This window comes from Homarus americanus, unplaced genomic scaffold (assembly GCF_018991925.1).
Source record: "Homarus americanus isolate GMGI-L3 unplaced genomic scaffold, GMGI_Hamer_2.0 scaffold57965, whole genome shotgun sequence".
Taxonomy (NCBI): domain Eukaryota; kingdom Metazoa; phylum Arthropoda; class Malacostraca; order Decapoda; family Nephropidae; genus Homarus; species Homarus americanus.
The window spans coordinates 3,159,960-3,183,481 of record NW_024725031.1 but is presented as its reverse complement, the minus strand read 5'-3'; the positions used below and the strand labels follow the sequence as shown (position 1 = coordinate 3,183,481).

Genomic DNA, 23,522 nt, shown 5'->3' with positions numbered 1-23,522 from the left:
AAGTAGGTGTTGGTGGTGCTGTGAGGGAAGTGTTAGTGGTGATGTGAGGGAGGTGTGGGTGGTGGTGTGAGGGAGGTGTTGGTGGTGGTGTGAGGGAGGTGTTGGTGGTGGTGTGAGGGAGGTGTTGGTGGTGGTGTGAGGGAGGTGTTAGTGTTGGTGTGAGGGAGGTGTTGGTGTGGGGAGGTGTGGGTGTTGGGTGTGGGGAGATGTGGGTGGTGGTGTGGGGAGGTGTCGGTGGTGGTGAGGTGTGGGTGGTGGTGTGGGGAGGTGTGGGTGGTGGTGTGGGGAGTGTGGGTGTTGGTGTGGGGGAGGTGTTGGTGGTGGTGTGAGGAGGTGTGGTGTAGGAGGTGTTGGTGTGAGGGAGGTGTGGGTGGTGGTGTGAAGGTGGTGTTGGTGTGAGGGAGGTGTCGGTGGTAGTGTGAAGGTGGTGTTGGTGTGAGGGAGGTGTGGGTGAGATGTTAGTGGTAGTGTGAGGGAGGTCTTGGTGGTGGGGTGAGGGTGGTGTTGGTGTGAAGGAGGTGTTGGTGTTGGTGTGAAGGAGGTGTGGGTGTTGGTTTGAGGGAGGTGTGGGTGTTGGTGTGAAGGAAGTGTTGGTGGTTGTGAGGGGGGGGAGGTGTTGGTGTTGGTGTGAAGAAGGAGGTCTTGGTGGTGGGGTGAGGAGGTCTTGGTGTTGGTGTGAAGGAGTCTTGAGTGGTGCCAGGGGTGGGGGAGGTGTTGGTGTTGGTGTGAGGGAGGTCTTGGTGTTGGTGTGGGGAAGTGTTGGTGTTAGTGTGGAAGGAGGTCTTGGTGGTGGTGTGGGGGGAGGTGTTAGTGTTGGTGAAGGAGGTCTTGGTGTTGGTGTGGGGGAGGTGTTGGTGTTGATTGTGAAGGAGGTCTTGGTGGTGGTGTGAGGGAGGAGGTGTTGGTGTTTGGTGTGAAGGAGATCTTGGTGGTGGGGGTGAGGAGGTGTTGGTGTTGGTGTGAAGGAGGTCTTGGTGGTGGGGTGAGGAGGTGTTGGTTGGTGAAGGAGGTCTTGGTGGTGGTGTAAGGGAGGTGTTAGTGTTGGTGTGAAGGAGGAATGCTTGGTGGTGGGGTGAGGGAGGTGTTGGTGTTGGTGTGAAGGAGGTCTTGGTGGTGGGGTGAGGGGGGTGTGGGTGTTGGTGTGAAGGAGGTCTTGGTGGTGGTGTGAGGGTTTTTTGTTTTTTTTCATGGGCCACGGACGTATATGCGATTGGCCGTTGTTCGGTTGGACGTTAACCGGCGCATGACCTGACAACGTTGAAGCAAGATGTTTAATGAGAGCAGCTTTGCCTCTCCACTGCCATACATGTACGGTGTAATCAAGACCCACAAGCCTAACAACCCAGCAAGACCCATCATCAGCTCAGTTGGGTCAATCTCTTATAAATTATCTAAATGGTTAGTTTCTTTACTAAATCCCCTAGTTGGCAACATTTCTAACTCTAATATTAAGAAAAATATGGATCTGGTTGATAAACTCAATAACTTACACATTAATTATGATTTTAAACTGGTCAATTTTAATGTAACATCACTCTTTACAAAGGTCCAAGTTGATGATTTACTGGAGTTCCTCATAGATTCCCTGGATAATATTTCATTGCCCGTCTCGAAAGACGACTTCATCGAACTCATCAAACTATGTATTAAGGATTGTAAATTTGAATTCAATCGAGAATTATATGCTCAAAAATTTGGTAGGGCAATGGGTAATCCACTCTCACCTGTATTAAGCAACCTATATATGGAATTCTTTGAAAAGAAACTATTAAGTAATATTTTACCACCTTCAGCAGTCTGGTTTAGATATATTGATGATGTATTATGTCTCTGGCTATGTAATGAGGACCTAAAAGCTTTCCTGCCACATCTTTATAACTTAGCCCCCTCGATCAAATTCACTGTGGAATTAGAGCATGACTGTCTGATCCACAGAATAGGTAACACCGTTAAGTTCAGTATCTATAGGAAACCTACTAATGCGTGTTCATACATTCATTATTATTCTGCCCACCATAATAGAGTCAAACAGGTCAGTATTTTCATCAATGTTTTTACGTGCTTTGAGAATTTGCAGCCTGGAATTCATTGATGAGGAATATAAATATATCTATAATATTGGCTTGAACCTACAGTAAGTACCCTAGATCTTTCATAGACAAATGCCTTAACATTACTAAGAAATCTTTCTTTAGAACCGATCCCAAGCCCACCCATGACCATAAGAATCTCTTAGTATTACCATTTCACAAAAATTTCTCTCAAATTCCTTTACAACTAAAAACCTGGAACATCAATGTGGCATTTAAAAACTCGTGCACTGTTAAACAAATGTTAATCAAGAACTCCCCCAACAATACAGGTGGCTGCATTTATAAGGTTCCTTGCAAGGAATGTAATATGTTTTACTTAGGCCAGACAGGTAAAGATCTTGTAACTAGATTTAAACAACATAAATATAGTGTTAGGACAGGCCAGGAATCCAATGCTCTGTTTGTTCATTTGAGGGATAATAAGCATTGCATTGACTGGGATAATGCCTCCTCAATATTATCTTGTAATTCAATTGACAGTAGGAACATTTTAGAATCTAGTCTCATTAAACATACCGAATCCGTCAACATGAATTTAAGTAATGGTATGTACAAACTGGATAATTTCGTAATTACAAAGATTTGTAACCAGGTGAGAAGGTTGGGTCAGCTTACCCTCTGACCTGACTACCGACTGCTGCGATGCTCTTTGAAGATTAGTAGGGTCATTACCTAATACCTGACCACTGTGGACTTGATCTCACCCTCCTCTGTATATATACACCTTGTTTTGTACTTCTCCTTAGTCTGCACTCACCCCTGAAGATGTGAATTACACGAAAGCGCTTGGGAACTTCGTGTTTTCTTCTTTCCTTGTGGTTATCAGCATATACCTGGATCACTTGCACCCATAGTGATTTACTTGCATACATGCATATATATAAACCATTGTTTTAATGGGTTTTTGGGTAATTGGTTCCAGCTCACCGAAAATTGCCTGAAGTCAACAAAAAAGGTAATAAAGTACACTTACTTTGAGGTGTGTATGTAGAAGGCTCCTGGATGATGATGATGATGATGTGAATTTGAAGTGGGAGGTGGAGGAGGAGAAGGGAGAAGAAAAGGAAGTGGAGGTGGAGGAGAAGCATTTTACTGCTTCTTGGAAGGTGAGTCACCTTCCATGAAAATGTCAGGAACCTCTGGATTGACAGATTCTCCACCAGGAACATCCTCTCTCCTTCTTGAAGTGGAAGGCTGAGGGTTAGCATCTGTTTCCCGCTGCCTTTTAGTCAAGAAACTCAATTCTGGTTTGTGGGGCATCTCTCCTCCTCATCATTAACTGATGTTTGAAGGAGGAGACCACTGTGTCCTCAACATTACACAAGGCAAGTTCTGCTTTTTCCACATTAGGGTGCCTTGAAGCCAGTTTCCTGAACTTCTCCCAGTAATGAACAACATCTTTCAAATCTGAAGTTGACATATGGTCATCACTTTCCTTTTCCTCCTCACCAATGTCAGCCTCTAACATCTCATCCAGTTGCTGCAAGTCTTCAGGAGTAAGTTCCTGCTCATGAGACATCACAAGCTCTTCTACATCATCCTCCTCCACTTCAAGGCCCTATGACTGACCAATGGACATAATCTCCTGGTCCAACTCTGTTTCTTCCTCAAATCCCTCAAAATCATGGACTACTGATGGCCACAGTGCTTTCCATGAAAAATTGAGGGATCTAGTGGAGACTTCTTGCTATGAGGACACAATCAATTTTACAGCCTCCAAGATGTTAAATTGTGTGTTCTAGAACTGTGCCAGTGTTAGTTCAGGATCAGTGGAAGTTGCCTGATGACACCTCCTGAACATTTTCTTCATGTACAGCTTCTTTAAGTTGCTGATCACATTCTGGTCCATTGGCTGTATGATTGATGTAGTGTTGGGAGGCAAAAACAACACTTTGACAAAGTCAAATTGAGACTCCCAAAGTGCTGGGAAGTTGAGGGTCATGACCAGGGACATTATCCATAAGGGGAAGAGCCTTTAAAGGGAGTTTATTGGTGGTTAGGTAGCTTTTCACAGAAGGGCAAAACACCTCAACTGCCCATTCATTAAAGAGCTGTCTTGTCACCCATGCCTTACGGTTGGACTTCCAATAAACTCCAAGCCGTCCTCTTACCACTTTTTGTTGCTTGAACACCCTGGGGTTACAAGCATAGGCTTCAGTTGGAAATCCCCTGAAGCACTGGTACCAAGCAATACAGTGAGACGGTCTTTCATGGGTTTATGCCCAGGTAAAGAGGCTTCATCTCTGGTGATGAATGTTCTTTTGGGCATCTTTTTCCAGAACAGCCCAGTTTCGTCCACATTGAACACTTGCTGTGGAAGATGATTTTCTTCATCCATCAGTTCTTTAAATTCCACTAAAAATTTTGCGGCCCCTTCTTTATCAGCGCTGGCAGCCTCACCATGCCTAACAACACTAAAAATGTCACTTCTCTTCTTAAATTTTTTGAACCAGCCCCTGCTGGCCCTAAACTCTTCAAACTCTGTGCCTGAAGAACTAGGTTGATCTGCCTTTAAATTTTCGTAAATCTCCCTGGCTCTTTCACAAATAAATTCGGTCGAAACTGAATCACCTTTCATCTGTTTTTTCCTAATCCAAATGAGAAGTACCGGTAACCTCTCTGTTTCTGCTTTTAGGGATCTACCTTTAAACACTCTGATAGATTTGGCTCTCACTTTCACTTACTTGAATTTGTCTTTCTGTGAAAGAATTGTCGACACAGTTGATGCTGACATGCCATATTCTTTGTTAAGCACATTTGTTCTAATGCCTTCTTCATGTTTCTTAATAATTTCCTGTTTCACCTGGATTGAAATTGTCTTTCTAGATTTCTTTGGACCCATTCTGGATTCAATAACAATTTCACCACTAAAATTTTAAGATTAATTGCTGTAAATAAATAATATTTTCTTTAAATCAACACTGTACTGCGCTATATATCATCAATATGTAAAATAAATTTCAAAATGTCCAATAATTCACTGTAAAAACGGAAAAATTAGTTTATGTTGAAGAGAGTCTGAAGCAAGATGTCACCTCCACTGAAAAGACACAGAGACTGACGCCTGTTTGGAGCGTTGACAGGCTGTTTGGAGCGCTTTAAACTAGTTTCCCTGTACTTCAATTATGTTAAATAATTGTTAAAATGACTAAAAAATTTAATATAAGACTTTTAAAATTACAGTATTGAATAGTACAAACTTCTTGATATTTACTAAAATAGTAAGGAATTTAAGCACTAGAACCGGTTACTGTATTGGCGGACTAATACTACAGCTAGTGAGCAAGCGAAAACATGTTGAGGGGCGCTCGTAAGGAATTCGTTAATCGAGGGATTGCTCGTTAACCGAAGTTAAGAATCTTATGGAAAGTAATTCGTTAACCGAAATTCTGTTAACCGAGGCGCTCGTTAACTGAGGGATCACTGTACAGGTTGACAATCCCTTATCCGAAATCCTTGGGGCATTTCGGATTTCGGAAATTTTTATTTTTTTCATTATACCACCTGGGCACAAGTCACTGACCCACAGTGGGGCCTGGAAGTCGAAAATATAATAATAATAATAATAATAATTCATAGGTCTAGGTCGTGTTTCTCACTTTTTATCTCTCTTCATTCTTGTATTTCTTTATTATTATTATTATTTTATTAATACAGTATTATTGTTATTACGTACAGTATTATTATTTCATTTTGGTGTATTATTTATTAAAATTTTTATTTACTATGAATAATTATTATTATTATTACAATTAGTATTACTATTATATTTTCGCCCCCCAGGCCCCGATGTGGGTCAGTGATTTATGCCTGGGTGGGCTAATCCCTGTTAAAAAAAAAAAAAAAAAAATGCTCCACAAAAAACTTTCGGTTTTCAGAGCTTTTCGGTTTTTGGAATTTCCGATAAAGGGTTGTCAACCTGTATTTTATTGTGCACTGTTTTTAACACTTGAGATTTATTTTACCTTCAATTTATTGTCATCATTTTACTATTAATTAATTACTTCTATAATTGTGATTGTAATATGTTTTATTTGATGTTTAAGGTGGTTTAAGGTGTGTTATATTGCATGTCTGCAGTGTTGAGATAGGTAGGATTTATTGAACCCTTTTAACATTTAACAGTCCTCAGTCCTTGGACCACTGTCAATATTAAATCTGTGATGCAGATTTAGTCTCATTATGAAAAGTTTATGAGGTGTATGTGCATTAAGAAGAAAGACTGGTATGAAGCATGACAGTTTGCTTGCAAGAAGATGTATTGAATTGTTTGAAATTGGGCAGCCGCCCACAGAGTGGGGCTGTCTAGTTAAGCACTTGAGAATATTTGCTAAGCTTTACAGTTAGGGAAGTGAAGGTGGGTGAGAGCATTGCTTATCTGTGTGAAAAGTAGGAGTTGAGCCCATTTTCATTACTACTACAGGTTGACAATCCCTTAATCCGAAATTCCGAAAACCTCTGAAAACCGAAAGTTTTTTCATGGAGCAAATTTTTATTTATTTAATTTTTTTTTTTTTTTTACATGGATTAGCCCCCGGGCACAGGTCATTGACCCACATCGGGGCCTGGGGGCGAAAATGTAATACAGTAATAATTATTCATAGTAAATAAAATTTATAATAAAAAATAAACAAAAATAAAATAATAACAATAATAATAAAATAATAATAATAATAATAACAATAATACTGTAATAATAAAATAATAATAATAATCATAATAATAACAATAATAATAATTATAATAAAGAAATACAAGAATGAAAAAAAGATCAAAAGTGAGAAACACGACCTAGACCTATGAATTATTATTATTATTACTATTATTATAATTGTTATTATATTTTAGCCCTCCAGGTCCCAATGTGGGTCAGTGACCTGTGCCTGAGTGGGCTGATCCCTGAAAAAAAAAAAAACTAACCTAACCATTCTGAAATCCGAAAAATTCCGAAATCCGAAATGCATCTGGCCCCAATGATTTCGGATAAGGGATTGTCAACCTGGTACCAGGCTAGAGGTACCACCATCCACTTTCACTCTACATTAGTCAGATAAATTTTCAATAATTTTTGTGATGATGCACTTGTGTTATAATGATGGTATATATCACTTGTAAATCAGGAGTAAGGTGCAGTGGTGTGAGGTGTACAGTGTGTTGTAAACAGTGGAGTGTCACTGTCATCTTTACTGTGGTATACATATGCAGCTCCTCCCCGACTTACAATCTACTCGACTTACGACCACCCGCACTTATACCTGCCTCAGTCGTACCAAAATTTTGTTAAATTACGTATTTTCGAGTCCCAGCGTCAGTACACAGACAAAATTTTCATTTGTAATTCACTTTAAAATGGCTGGCAAGCTTAAAAGTGAGAGTTTTGTGGTGCTGAGAAGAAAAAGAGACACCAATTTTAGATTTTCTATGCATTATTCAAGCATTTTCGACTTAAGACCATTTCGACTTACGACCTGGATTTGGGTCCCTAACCCCGTCGTAAGTCGGGGAGGAGCTGTACCCTGTACAGTAAATGTCGCAGAAGAGGGAAGTTTGTTCTATAGTTGAGTGTGCTTTTATATGTCAAAGACTGTTTGTGCTGGAATGTGAAATGCAGTGTGACAGTTATCAATTGTTCGTAGTAAAACCTGGATGATTTTGGTGCTGTACAATTTTTACAAAAAATTTTAAGTTTCTGTGACGACAACAATAAAACATTTTAATACATATATATATATTTTTTTCATATACAAATTTGGAGTATTGTTATAGTGTACAAACTTTACAAAAACTGGTGAACTCTTCTAGGGGACAAAGATCGTTTCAAACTACCGACACAGATGTCCAGCCTCCACCTGGAATTTACCTCCTATTACTTCCCGGCAGACTCTGAATTTCCAGGTCAGTTATAGGCGTACAGTATTTTGTTATATCTAAGTCTACTCTGTGTTCTGTCTGGGCATGCAAAGCAACACACATTTCACAATTTTGTTTTCTTAATGTTACCTCCTAAATTGCATCAGAATTTGATAGCTTTATAAAAAAAAAAAAAAATTGTAGTGTATTGGCAGCCCACTTTATGTAAATAACTCAGGCTACAGGATGAACCCCAGCACAGGAAATTACATGCAACCTTTCATGCATTTTTCATTCAAAGACACATTGGCTTGTGTAAAACAACAGGGATCTTTAAGGTTTTTTCCCAATTGAATAGATTTTCAGGGACTTCAGTCAGGAACTCTTGTTATATTTATTAAACAACAAAATATAACCAGTCATTGTAATTGAAGTTGTGAGATTAGGAAGTCCTGCATAAGAGAATTAAGTTCACTGTGGCTTGGTGGGGTCCAACAGTCACCCCCTTTATGTGTAGGTGGGGTCCATAAGCCACACCCTGTATGTATGGGTGGGATCCAATAGTCACCCCCTGTAAGTATGGGTGGGTTCCATATGCCACCTCCTGTATGTATGGGTGGGGTCCAAAACAGTCACACCCTTTATGTATAGGTGGGGTCCATAAGCCATGTATGCATGGGTGGGGTCCACCAGTCACCCCCTGTATGTATGTGTGGGGTCCAACAGTCACCCTCTGTATGTATGTGTGGAGTCCAACAGCCACCCTCTGTATGTATGGATGGGGTCCGTTTGTCACCCTCTGTATGTATGGGTGGAGTCCATTAGTCACCCCCTGTATGTATGGGTGGGGTCCAACAGTCACCCTCTGTATGTATGGGTGGAGTCCAGTATGTATGTATGGAGTCCATTTGCCCCCCTGTATGTGTATGGGTGGGGGTCCAACAGTCACCCTCTGGTATGTGAAGGGGTGGGGTCCAACAGTCACCCTCTGTATGTATGGGGTGGATTCATTAGTCACCCCCTGTATGTATGGGTGGAGTCCATTTGTCACCCCCTGTATGTATGTGTGGGGGTCCAACAGGTTACCCCTGTATGTATGTGTGTGTGAGCCCCAATAGCCACCCTCTGTATGTATGTGTGAGTCCAACAGCCACCCTCTGTATGTATGGATGGGGTCCATGGTCACCCTCTGTATGTATGGGTGGGGTCCAACAGTCACCCTCTGTATGTTTGGGTGGAGTCCATTAGTCACCCCTGTATGTATGGGTGGAGTCCATTAGTCACCCCCTGTATGTATGGGTGGGGTCCAACAGTCGCCTCTGTATGTAAGGGTGGCTTCACTGTCACCTCTGTATGTATGGGTGGAGTCCATTAGTCACCCCTGTATGTATGGGTGGAGTCCATTAGTCACCCCCTGTATGTATGGGTGGGGGTCCAACAGTCACCCTGTATGTATGGGTGGTCCATTAGTCACTCTGTATGTATATGGGTGGAGTCCATTAGTCACCCCCCTGCTGTATGGGTGGAGTCCATTAGTCACCCTCTGTATGTATGGGTGGAGTCCATTAGTCACCCCCTGTATGTATGTGGGTGGGTCCAACAGTCACCGCCTGTATGTATGGGTGGAGTCCATTAGTCACCCCCTTGTATGTATGGGTGGGGGTCCAACAGTCACCTCTGTATGTATGGGTGGAGTCCATTAGTCACCCCTGTATGTATGGGTGGGGTCCAACAGTCACCCCTCTGTATGTATGGGTGGAGTCCAACAGTCACCCCCTGTATGTATGGGTGGGGTCCAACAGTCACCCTCTGTATGTATGGGTGGAGTCCAACAGTCACCCTCTGTATGTATGGGTGGAGTCCAACAGTCACCCTCTGTATGTATGGGTGGAGTCCAACAGTCACCCCCTGTATGTATGGGTGGGGTAGCTAAGTTGAGAATTAGCCTTGTTGTTAAAAATATATAGTTTAGGGAGCTGTTCAAAAATTAATATTCATATGTCTGTAGACTCAGTCTTTGATAGATGATGTTAGACATCTGTACTGTACAGTATTTAAAATCACAGTTAAAGAGTTTAATGGTAACTCTTAGTAAGAGAACCTGTTTTTGGTTGTACAGTAATTGTGACAGGAACGTGTAACTTATTATACGGTTCATCTTTACTGCTATTTTAATGAAGAAATCTTTGTTCATTCATTGCTTAACATAGTCTTAATTATAAATTGGGATTTCTGGATTTATTCATCAATTATTATGAGGAATTAACACCTATATTCTGGGACTTGTTCTATATGTACAGTCTCAGTTAAAAGTATTCATCCACTCCACCTCCAACACCTGTGCCTGGCCAGGTCCTTTCTGCTTGGCAAGTCATGTGGAGTGGAGATTGGGAATGGTTGACACGAGAGAGGGCTCATCAGAAAGGGGACAGGGATTGAAGAAAGCAGGGCAATTGATGAAAGAAGGATGGATGTAGTTTTTTCTTTTCAATTTACACTACAGTATTAGGTTTACATGCTTGAAAGAGTAATAGATGAGGACCCATATTTTATGAGTTTTATAATGTGCTATCCATTCTCTAATTTATAATTTTTTCAGGTTGTGGTTCAGGTTTTAAACAATGGTAATTTGATATTCACAATAACACTGATATGAGGAGAAATATTGAATATGAGAATGGCCATATAATTTATTTTTAATATTTACCAACACAGATCATGCAGAATCTCAATAGCCCATCCAAGGTCCTCCCTTTTCTATAACCTCCTGGAGTTTTCTTGTGCCCTCCTACCTTACTCAGTACTCAGGTCCACCACCCCTAGCTCTCCCCCCATCAATACCCCCCCCCCCAGCTCTTCCCCCATCAATACCCCCCCCTACCCTTTTGTGACCCATCGTATATAAATACCTTGTGGGTGTGGTGGTAGGAGGAATGGATGGTTACTTTTGACTGCGACTGTATTTTGTTCACTTTAGGTCTTTACACATCCATCTTGAAACTTGTACTCTAATTTTTTAAGTAAAACAGAATATAAAGTACTGTATTAATAATGATAATAATAAGAATAAGGAGAAATATGCACTTTCAGTATACATTACAGGATTTATTTTTAATATAGACTTTTTATTTTTTCAGTGCCACCTCCAAAGTTATTCCTGCAGCTGAACCCAGTACAGGTAACTTTTGACCCACTCTCCATCCTCTGGCTCAACTCCTTTGCCCAAAGCCTCCAACGTGCCATTGTTACCGAGCCATCGCCCAGTTCTTACCTCGACGTATACTTAGAGGCCATCATGCCCAGAGTAAGTCTTTCAAGCTGGTTCTTTGTAAAATTTGAAAGGATATTTAAAGTTTTCTTATAAGCTTTGTTACTCTAGCCATTCTGTCTTAAAATAATTTTTTTTTATTATACAACTCAAGATTACAGTAGACCCTCAATAATTCGGACCTCTTTTATCAGGATTTTGGTTAATCTGCACAGAATGTGCTCGGTCCGGAGACTGTCCAGACACTATGTGTTTTTCCAACCCCACTCTCCTCAGTCTCAAAGCAATGACTGTGCATTTTACAATACTTGTTGCAGTGTTACCAAAATTCATTTCTAGTTCCCCAAAATTACTTTTTAAAGCTGTTATAATGGCATCTGAGAAAAATGCAGGAAAGAATGCATGTTAGCTTAAAATTAAGTGTTCATGATAAACTAAAGATAATTGAGAGATTAGAGGCAACTTAATCAGTGTCTTTGATTGTTGATGAATTCGGTATTGCAAAGCAAACTGTTTCTGATATAAAGAAAAACAAAGAAGAGCTTCAGAAATTGTTAATCACTATGAAAATGTTATTCATGAGCAAATAAAACAATTCACTCGGTTAAAAATTGAAAACTTTAAGCTTCCACTCATTCAAGATCTACATGTATTGAAGGTTCCATATCACCAGCATGGCCTTCCTCATTATCACTATTCAGCCTGAGAAGTGTTTTGGCTATCAGTAATGTGGCATCAGAACAGCTATTGCAGATACTCAAACAATTCTAAATGACAGCAATGCCTCTACCTACCTCTGTCTATGCAACTCCTCTGTATTATACAATACACCTTACACCATGTCCACTACTCTGGCGAGTAGATCTTTTAAGTGTTATATAAGACCGGCGACAACCTCCATGCATCATGCTGAAACTGAAACTGCCGCGAGCCCGGGGAAAAGCGCCGTAGCAGAGCGCAGACTCATTACTGCTTGGAAAACAAATTAGTGGGTGCCTAGGTGTCTAAATATCTACAAATCGAGATTTTTGCACAAGAAAAGATTACCATATGAGAACAGTAATACAAATAACTCATTTGTGGGTTAGTCCTATATATTAACCGCCTAACCTAACCTTTATATATTGGAGAAATTATTAGAAAAAGTTTGTTGTCTCTGTAAATGTATTTTTTAAAAAGATTGAAAATTTTCTAGAGAACTTAATTGTTTGTCATTTGCATTGCAGCTTTCTTAGGGTAGGTAGGGTAATGTTAGGTTAGGTTAGATAAGGTAAGGTAAGATTAGGTAAGGTTAGGTTTTGTTAGGGTAAGATAAATTTCACTAATTTTGCAGCGGAAAAAATCACTACTGAATGTATCGGATAAAAAATCTATGAACATACCGGTAATTCTTTTTCTACGAAAAAAAATGCTATACCACTGTAAATTTTTACCCCTCTTCTTTATTAGATTTGACAAACTTAGATTGGGTTAGGTATTATTTAACTATGAGTCTTGGGTACATTAATAAGTTTTATCTGCAAGTTTACTCAGTCAAAAAATATTTGTACCATAAATGTGGACAATAAAAATTTTGGTACAAATTACTTGAAAAGTTGTAGGAAGACAAAAGCTTCGTCTCTTCCATTCCACGACAAATAGAAACACTCAAGCCTCTTCTTATCGTCAAAAAAAAAAAAGAGCTAGAAAGTCTAACTGTAATATCGTATTTTAGTAAGTTGGTGTACAAAACATTTTCTTCATTATTCTATGATGAAACAAGTCTAATAAGCATTATTACAACATATTCAGTCATGCGCCGGTAAACGTCCGACCAAACAACGTCCAATCGCATATACGTCCGTGCCGCCGCCCCCCCAAAAGTGACACCTGCTGGACCACCACTCCACGACCCCCTGACGGAGACATGATAATCCTCCTCATACTGGTCAGATATTATGTGTTAAAGGAATATGCTTCCTTACTTAGACTTTTTTAAGCATTTGCCTACAGGCGAAATGTTAACCTACATCTATTGAGGATAAAATCTTTCACCTACAAATTGACAATACAGTACAGTGATTCTTCGGTTAACGAGCACCTCGGTTAACGAGATTTCGGTTAACGAATTACCTTCCATAAGATTCTTAACTTCGGTAAACGAGCAATCCCACGATTAACGAGTTTTTTACAAGCCGACCTCAACATGTTTTCGCTTGCATTTGGCGGTCCACCAGCTGTAGTATTAGTCCGCCAATACAGTAATCGGTTTTAGGGCTTAAATTCCTTACTATTTTAGTAAATATCAAGAAGTTTATGCTGTTCAATAATTTTAAAAGTTTAATATTAATATTTTTTAGTCATTTTAACAATTATTGAACATAATTGAAGGTAAAGAAACTAGTTTCTGGCTCGCCATCCAGCCTATTAACACACAAACGGGCGTTAGTCTCTCTCTCTTTTCAGTGGAGGTAACATATTGCTTGAGACTCTCTTCAACTAAATGCTTTTTTTCTGTGTTTCCAAGCAAATTATTGGTCATTTTGAAATTTATTTTACATATTGACAATATATAATGCAGTGCAGTGTTGATTTAAAGAAAATAATCTTGAATTACACCAAGAGAACTAAAATTTTATGGGTGAAATGGTGCCATGGGGTGACTTCTCTTCCACCCCAATGCCTTCTCTTCTCTCTTCTCCTCCATCCCCATTCTAATTCCCGTCATCATCATCCAAGAGCCTTCTACATACACACCTCAAAGTAAGTGTGCTTTTCTACATTTTTTGTTGATTTTAGGCAATTTTCTGTGAGCTGGAACGAATTACCCAAAAACCAATTGAAACAATGGTTTCGGTTAACGAGTTTTTCGGTTAACGAGCAACATGCTGGAACGGATTGTGCTCGTTAACCGAGGGACCACTGTAACACATTTGCTGTAATCAGACATATCTAATTGCCTCAACAATTGCAACCCCAGTTGCAATTGGGGTTGCAATTTCAAATTCTGTGGCATTACTAAAAATAGTAAAGTTTCTGGTGCACTCTAAGATTAGGAGAGAAAACGGAGGACTCGGGCGTCCTGATGTGAGAGAAAACGGACTCATATGACGGGGGACCAAATAAAAAAAGCATAGCTACATGTTTTGTGGACTACAGTATTAAGCGTACCCTTTTCGTCACTTTGTAATAAACCTAGCCATGCCTATGTGTGTTTATGATATTTACCATAACATTATATATATATTTAGTGGGTATAAATGGTCGTAAAATGGAAACTTGGGGTTGGGTCTTGGGTGCCTGGAACCAATTAGAATATATCCCATTGGTTCTGTACTTTCGTTATCGGTGGGGTCCCAATTAGGCGAGATAACCAAGGGATGACTGTATATACTTGTGACACTAGCCAGTTGCTTCTGGTGTTACGGTACAGGGGTACCAAGTGACAGCACTAGGATCCCGCTTCCTCCATCAAGGAATAAACAATTAAAATTTAAATTGAAAAAAAAAACATTCAAATAAATTACTATCTTACAAGAATCCCTCCAATGTAAGTAATATTCACCCAGGTCGTTTGAGTGGAAAATTATAAGAAGAGCTTAGTCACTCTTAAGTAATGATAAATAAACACCAGGCAGGCCTTCAGCGCCAACTGTCAAATCTTATCTCAAATAAATAAATAAACAAACAAATGCCAGACATTCTATCACCTCACCTCCCGCCCCCTTCTCCCCCCCCCTCGTGTTCAAGATAAAAGATTGGTGATTTCTTTATGTTTATTTTATATAATATCTCAGACTAAAGTTAGGATAATATAATTTGCATTGCTGAAATCCTTGCAAGACAGAGATTAATTTGAATATAAGCGTCATATATTTTGCTCAAGATATAAAAAATGTAGTACATTAGTGTATAATACTGTAGTACATTTTATAAAAAAAAATTTACTGTATTTTTGGGTAGATTTACACAAATTTCTTCATTTATTTTCACCCATTTACATGCACACACCATACTAAAAGAAACGTAAAAGAAATAAATGATCTTAGTGCAAAGCTGGAGTGCACATGTACTAATTTGATTACGGTACTAAAATTGTTATGTCTAGTGCGAATTACAACATGTTTATATTCAAATAAATCAGTATCTTACAAGAATCCCAGCTATGTTAATTATATTTTCCTAGGTCATATCACTGGCATTTTAAAAGGAAAGAAGCTTAGTAGGACTGTTAAATAAACACACAGAGACCTTCACCTCAAACTTATCACCTCAACCCCCCCAACCCCTCGCTGGGTGGCGGAGCCATCAGTCCCTCCCCCCAGCCAGGCTTTTAGGCTTACAGTTTTTATCTTATATAATATCTCAGACTAAAGTTAGGAGATTATAATTTGCATTGCTGGAATCCTTGCAAGACAGCCAATAATTTGAATATAAACGTCATATATTTTGCTCAAGAGATAAAAATTGTTGTACATTAGTGTACAGTACTGTAGTACATTTTATAAAAAAGTTTTTCAACTGTATTTTTGGGTAGATTTACATAGATTTCTTAGTGCAAAGCTGGAGTGCACATGTACTAATTTGATTACGGTACTAAAATTGTTTTGTCTAGTGCAAATTATAGCATGTTTTTATTCAAATTAATCAGTATGTTACAAGAATCCCAGCTATGTTAATTATATTCACCCAGGTCATTTCACTGGCTTTTTATAAGAGAGAAGCTTAGTTACCTAAGAACTGATAAATATACACACGTTAGACTTGGGCCTGTGCCAACTGTCAAACGTACTACCTCCCCTCCCCCCACGCCCCCTCGCTAGCTCCCACCCTCTCCCCCATCTGCTTGGCGTTGCTGGAATCCTTGTAAAACAGTGAATAATTTTAATATAAACGTCATGTATTTTGCACAAGAGATAAAAATTAATCACCTGTATCACATTACAGTAGTGATTTAACAGTAAAAGTGTATATGTACGTATATAGTATTCCACATACACATAAGTGTAAATAAAAAGTTTGTGATGATTTGACAACGTCCATTTCGGTTAACGTCACGATTCCAAGAACGTATCTAGGACGTTAACCGGCGCATGACTGTATTATTAATTTTTGTTATGCTATCATGAAATCGCTACTACTATATCTGGGTTGAGCGTCTTACAGCACCTAAGGAGGTCCTGTAAGTTACGGTCTCAAATATAGGCTCACTTACGGAGTACGCTGCCAAATATTTGTTTTGAGTATACTGATCGGAGTCTGTAAGTCCAGTTACGGGGTAAACAAAGAGATGCAGTCCCGTAAATGCTTTTGAGTATGCGGCCCCTGTACTGTACTAGCTAAAGTCTACAAGATGACACCTGTCAGCACTTGTAACTTCTACTAAGTGACTAGTTAATTATTAGTTCTAAGCCCTTCCATACAATAGGTACTGAACAGGGAAAGATAATATTGTTACTGGACAGAGATTTTGTATGATAAAAGAAAGCTGTATTTTTAGGATGCTTTCCTTTCATTGTCTCAGGTAATCATTGATGGAGTGGGTGAACACAGTAACCAGCGAGACCGTCCACATGCTATGCACATTCAGGCGTCGCGACTCAACCTCTCCAATGTGCGACCAGCCGACCCAACTATCCCAGGGTCCCTTGCATCTCTGGTCACTAGTCTTGATGCAGCCCAGCAGGGAGAACTCTTCTTTGCCTCAACGTTTCCTGCTTCATCAACAGACTTCCAGCCTATATGTCATAAGTTTGTCAAGCATGCAATGGGTGAGTCTGATCAATGTATTATTTATTAAGACTTATAGATTCAGTATACTGATAGTGATATCTCCATTAGCCAGAATAATTGGTGCAGAGCTCTTCCAGGAATGAGAGATTCCAGATATTTTGACAATTTTCTCATCCCCTGAATTTTTTTGGGTACTGGGGTAAGCTTTCCAAGAATCCAAACTATGGGAGTCTAAACTACACATCTCACACGGACAGACACAGAACTGTATTTATTTACACAAATGCCTTTGTACACATACAATATTTTGCATATAAATAAAATAATGGATACTACTATAATGTACTGTATATACTGTACTTACCAGCAGATGCTGTTGTCTTGAGTTTGTGATATGATGCAGGCAGGCCAAATGGTGATATGATGATACAGGATGGCTTGCCTTTGTCCTGTAACATCTACTGCAACAGATGTTACTGTTACTCTTCTCCCACCATGAACTAGGGATTGTTCATGCCCTGTATACTACACATACACATTTACACTAGCCTACAGTAGACATACACTTTCCTCTCTGCTGAATGTACATTACAGTACACATAACTGTCATCACTTTTTATATCTTATCACTGCTTTAACACTGTATTCTTGGCTGATTGTGTCCTGGTACAGTAATGTACAGTACTGCACAGCATAACTTGTTTGAAAAAACAACAGTGAGTGAGGAATCAACCTTGTACAATGGCAGTAGAATATGAACTAGTACTGTAATTGCATGATTCTTTGGCCAAAGTTATTCAAGCAGCTAGCCCACCCTACATCCAGCACATTGGGATGCATCAGTGCATTATGTAAATTCTCAGAACTTCCATAAAAAATTTTTCCCATGCCCAGAATGGAGAGGTTTAGAAGATTTTCGCTTAAATTTTCCGGAAAATGTGCGCAATTTCATCCTCGGAAACTCGTTCTCATGCCCAAAATGGAAAGAGTTTTCCCGGAATTTTCTGAAAGGCTCAAAATCATTTTTGGCTCTTGGAGAGTTCTGGGTACTGGAGATTCTAGCTAACGGAAATTTCTACAGTATATATATTCATAATGCATGGAAGGTATAGAACTGAATGTGTTGAGGATTACCTTGGCTTAGCCAGCTGTATAAGGATACCTTTGTCTGGTGTGGTCACCTACAAGTCTGACCTTCCTGCATCCTTTCTTGGCCTTCATCTCTTCATTCCGTGCCATTATTTACATATATTCCATTTCAGTTCTTTTTGTTTCGCTCTTTGATACTTATCAAGACAAACATACATGGGAGAATGAGTGAGGAACGTGGCATCAAGTGCTGATTGATACTAGGTTGTGTGAAGTGACAAGGATAAACAGACTGATATCTGAGGAATTATTATTGAAAGGGACCACTGTAGTAGAATGTAACTTACAGCAGTAAGAATGGGTGAATGACAAGTCTGTGTTTTTACTACTGTACCCTTCATTGTGGTGTGAAGAGATATGAGAGCAGAAGCAAAAATTATACATGTACAGTGGTGTCTCGATAATTCATGAAATACAAATTCACATTCTTCAATTCGCAGATGCCTCTATCACAAACTCATTTTTTAAGTTTTGAAGTCAAGTATTCATAATTCATGGCAGAATAAGGATAAAAAAAATTAAAATAGAAAAGAAAAACCATATTAATCTACACCACGAAGATGCTGGAAAACCAGCTTTTTAGCGTGAGACAGATTGTAAGAGTATGGAAACACAGAAGAGGGCAGATCATTCCACAGTTTGGCTGTGTGAGGAAAGAAGGATGTACTATAACAGGTTATTCTAGTGTGACCGACAGCCACAGAGAAACTGTGGGCACCGTGGGCAAGACGAGTGTTACAAGCCCACGGCCTTGCCGCCGGTACAAAGGATGTCAAATCCACCGAACATTGCCCGTTAAAGTACCTGTAAAAGAGAGAGAGTGAAGCAACATTGCGGCTAAGAGAAAGGGAAGAAAGATTATCAACTAAAAGAGGAGAGTTAATAAGACGAAATGCCTTTGATTCTACCCTACCTAACAGTTGGACAGAAGAAGAGCAGATATGAGAGCAGTACTCCAAGTTAGGATGAATGAGTGAAGTAGCTAAGTCATCTGTACAACATTCCCAGCTTTCAGGAGGCTGCTTTAGCAATGTTGTGGATGTGTGGCTTCCATGACATTAATAGAGGAAATAGTGAGACCTAGCATATCTATTTTAGAATTTGACATAATGATTGCGTCCTGAAATGTGATTGGTGGGAGATCATCTAATTTGAAAAGTGTAATTGGTAAATACTGAGTTTTATTACTATTGAATTTAACCAAGTTTCTACCTCCCCATTCGGAGATGCTGCACAGATCCGCATTGATAGATGAAATGTTATCAGCTCTAGAAACAGATCTAGTTCGAGAATTAGGGGGAAGGGGAAAATCTGAAGAAGAGTGAAGAGTAGAATCATCAGCATAAGAATAACCCACATGAAATTATGAGAAAGAAAGGAGCTGTTTATTTATTACTGTATAGAACTAGTTTTTGTTCAACATCTATGTGTTACTGTATTTTTGTATGTATTTTGTATGATGTTTAGTGGGTATTTCTTGGCCTCTGGAATCCAACTAATTACAGTATGTAGTATTTTCATTTAAATCGATTAAATTATAATTTGTTATTTTATAATCCACGATGTCTTCTGGTACCTAACCCGCAAATTATCAAGACTCCATTGTATTGTATATACAGTATATAAAATATGAAACTTGTACATAATCATAAGAGGTAGTTAACTTCAACTTATCCATAGTTGCATGATGACTCATTAAAATATAAATGACTGATTTTTTTATATTCCACACCCATGACCTGTTGAATGCTTATTACTATTCCTTACAAACATGGTAATAATTTTTCTTCAAGGTGTGGTATTATGTACTGTGTTCAAAATTTTCAAATTTTCAAATGTTTACTTTATTACAGCTGAAGACAATGTAAGAGACCCTCCCATAGTAGAGAGCTCATTATATGAAGCCATCTCCAGCATGAAGCATGATGCCCTCTGGCTGCAGGCAAGAGACATACTCTTTGTGCACTGTGAACCTCTCTGGGTGGAGTTCTTTGGGGTGCCAGCAGCAAGAAGCAGACCCGTTCCTTTTGTAGATGCCTTTCCCTTATCCCTCTGGATCTACATCAAGCCCAAATCTAGTCTATCTGTTGCCACTAAAGAGTCAAGTGTGGGGTTGTGTGAAGAAAAAGACCCAAGACCCCATAGGCATCTGTTAAGAAACTTTTATGATGAGGACTCCAATAAAGGTTGCAATAGCTGTAGTGGGGAAGCTAAAAAGGACCCTGGCAGTGTTCCCGGGGACAGAGGGGAGGGTTGCCGGCCAGAAGCAGCCATACACATACTCGCTTACACACCAAGTCTAGTCAGTGCCCAACTTAATCATTATCAGTACCTGTTCCTTATGCGACAATTAGATGTTATTACAGAACTCACATCTTACCTTACTTTCGATACAATCAACATCCTGACTCACCCCAACATGGCAGGAGTAGCCTTAGCTCAGGAGAACCTGGGGGACACTTTAGTGGTGTCTGCCGTGGTGCCTCAGGTGGATGTATCATTAGTGATGCCACCACCACATCCCAGTAAAGACTTCACAGCTGGGGACATGGAGAGTTTCCTTCCTGATTCGTCGTCCACGGCAGATCTCCACGATCTAGGATCGCCTAGTTGTGAAGTCAGAAACTCTGCCTCAGAACACAGTATAGTCCAGAGGGCAAGTGAAACAGATGCCTGCTCCATTACCAGTGACATCACTAAGTCCTACAGTGTTGATCAGCTTACTTCTCCACAACCTGTGCCAGTGTCTACCTCCATAACCAGGCAGCCAGCAAACACTGCCAATGGCAACATAAGCCAGCCCCCAGTCAGTCAACATTCTCCAGTCAACACAGGTAAGCAACAATCACCATCAACTGCTGTAAAACATGCCGCTAGCAGACAACTGTCAAGTAGCTTGACCAACTTGCCGCGTAGTTTACGAAGCTGCCAACTTACCGACAATCAAATTTCGTTCAACAACGGCCCGGTGATGCAATTAAATCTCCAGGATAATCTTAATGCAGGCTTAACTTCCATGCGTAAAGGCCTTACTAGTGGTTTTACAAGTATTATGTCCACCCTTGAGTCTGCAGTGAAAACTAGTCCAGAAGACATGAGTGACACTCTTTCAGTTCGTAGTGACCTGAGTTCTGACAGCGACAACTTCATCTTGGTCAACATAGACCCAGAGCGCTCAGACAGTGGTCTAGGGGGAATGGATGCTCTGTTTCGTGTGGAACACAAGCCACCTCCATCTTCTGTAGAACTTGCCTCAGAGGTGTTTGAAGAACCAACTCCCAGTGAAATATCTGATGTGACCAGCTCCTTCAGAAGGAAAGATGCAGTAAGTGTTGAGTTTCAGGCTTTTGTGTGTTGTTTTGTAGGTAATGTAAAAATTTGTGTAGCTAACATATTAGGCATGAAATTTAAGTATCCACAAATTCAATAACTTGCACACTGTATCTCTTAAGTTGTAACCCATTACATTCTGCCAGTATCCAAGTGAAGTATTTTCATACTTTTAAAAGGATGAGGCATGTACAGAATCATATTTAAACAGTGAACCCTCAAAGATCCGTGCCCTGTAAATCCAGATTTCAGAAGATTCTGACAAAAAAATTGGGGGTTCTGGGCTAAGAAGCATTCCCAAAACAGGGTGAAGGTGGATTTAGGCTTAAAGTTTTTATCTTATAAAATGTCACAGACTTAAGTTAACAAAATGTAACTTACATTGCTGGAATCCTTGTAAGATATCATATAATTTGAGTATAAACATCACATGGTTTGCACAAGATATAAACATTTTAGTCCTTTTGTGTAGTACATTTCAGTACAAGTTTTTCAACTCATATTTTCGGGTAGATATACGTAACTTTTTTCATTTAATTTTACTCATTGACATGCACGCACCATCCTAAATACATATTGTGAAAAGGGGTAAAAGAAATAATTGTCCTAGGGCAAACCTGTACAGTACTCAAATATGCTAAATAATTACTAAAAATTTTATGTCTAGTGCAAACTATGGGATGTATGTACTTAAATTACTCACTATCTTGCAAGAAGTCCAGCAATGTACGTTATATTCTGGTAAGTCAATTCAGTGACATTTTATAAGTGAAAAACTTAAAATCTCTCTATATGACTGATAACTACACATTTTGTTATCTCTTCGCTGGCTGTCAACGCCTCACCTCTCCTTCCCCCCAGCCAGGGTGAAGGTAATTTTAGGTTCAAAGTTTTTATCTTATAAAAGTCACAAACTAAACTTAGCAGAATATAACTTGCATTGCTGGAATCCTTGCAAGATAGCAAATAATTTGAGTATAAACATCACATTGTTTGCTCAAGAGATAAAATTTTTAGTCCATTAGTGTAGTACATTTGAGTACAAAGTGAGTACAGTGGTCCCTCGGTTAACGAACACAATTCGTTCCACAGAGTCGTTTGTTAACCAAATCTAATATTTAATGGGATATTGGGTAATTGGTTCCAACTCACAGAAAAAGTACATACAAAGTACTGTATACCAGTAATAGAATTAAAAAAAACATTAAATATAAACTAAATACAGTACTGTACTGTATAGTATACTGTACAATAATAAATAAAAAGCAATAGAATACTGTATTTTAACTTACTTTGAGGTGTGTATGTCGTATTCCCGGCAGCTTAGTTTACATATTAAACAGCTGATTGTAGAGGCAGTCGATGATGACATGCCATATTCTTTACGGAGTGCATTGGTTCTATTGCCTTCTTCGTGTTTCATAATAATTTATGCACTGTATATTCTCATTATGTTAACTAAATTTCAGAATGACCAATAATTTTAATGTAAAAATGCAAAAATATGCAAGAGACCAACAAAATCGATGTTCACTCCACTGTAAACAAAGTTAAACTGAGAAGCGTTGTTGGGTGATTCAATCAGCTGATGGGCGCACAAAAACTGTTCCCTGTACTGTATATATTATCAATATGTTAACTAAATTAGAATGACCAATAATTAAATTTTAATATAAAAATGCAAAAATATTCAAGAGACCAACTTTCGTGATATTTACTCCACTAGAACACGAATGTAAACATAGAACCAATTATTGTACTGTATTGGCGGACTAGCCGATCAGCTGATGCGCACAATAAAACGTGTTTGTCGTAAGGATTTCGTTAATCGAAGTTTTGTTCGTTAATCGAACTGAAAATCCTTATGGGAACTAATTCGTTAACCGAAATTTCATTAATCGAACCATTCATTAACCGTGGGACTACTGTACAGTAACAAGTTGCTCAAAATTAGGCCTTTTTCACTGGAAAAATCTTTACAACTAACCCCAGTGGTCAGGATATTATGTACTGTATTTATGGTGTTTTTTATATCATTATTTATTGCTTTTGTACATTTAGCACATTTGCCGGAAGATTCAGACAATCGGCTTTTTTGGACAGGTGGTCCCCCCTTTTAG

At 39.3% G+C, this 23,522-nt stretch overlaps 1 protein-coding gene across 7 annotated transcripts in view; it reads left to right on the top strand.

Moving 5' to 3' along the window:
- Window positions 1–23,522, top strand: part of LOC121864645 (UHRF1-binding protein 1-like) — a 126,636-nt gene that overhangs the window by 60,313 nt on the left and 42,801 nt on the right. For all 7 annotated transcript variants that reach the window (XM_042363763.1, XM_042363760.1, XM_042363764.1 and 4 more), the window contains 4 exons: window positions 7,896–7,988; window positions 11,081–11,247; window positions 16,715–16,961; window positions 19,926–21,397. In XM_042363763.1, the coding sequence (XP_042219697.1) occupies window positions 7,896–7,988; window positions 11,081–11,247; window positions 16,715–16,961; window positions 19,926–21,397 (1,979 nt within the window). The remainder of the gene's footprint in view (window positions 1–7,895; window positions 7,989–11,080; window positions 11,248–16,714; window positions 16,962–19,925; window positions 21,398–23,522) is intronic.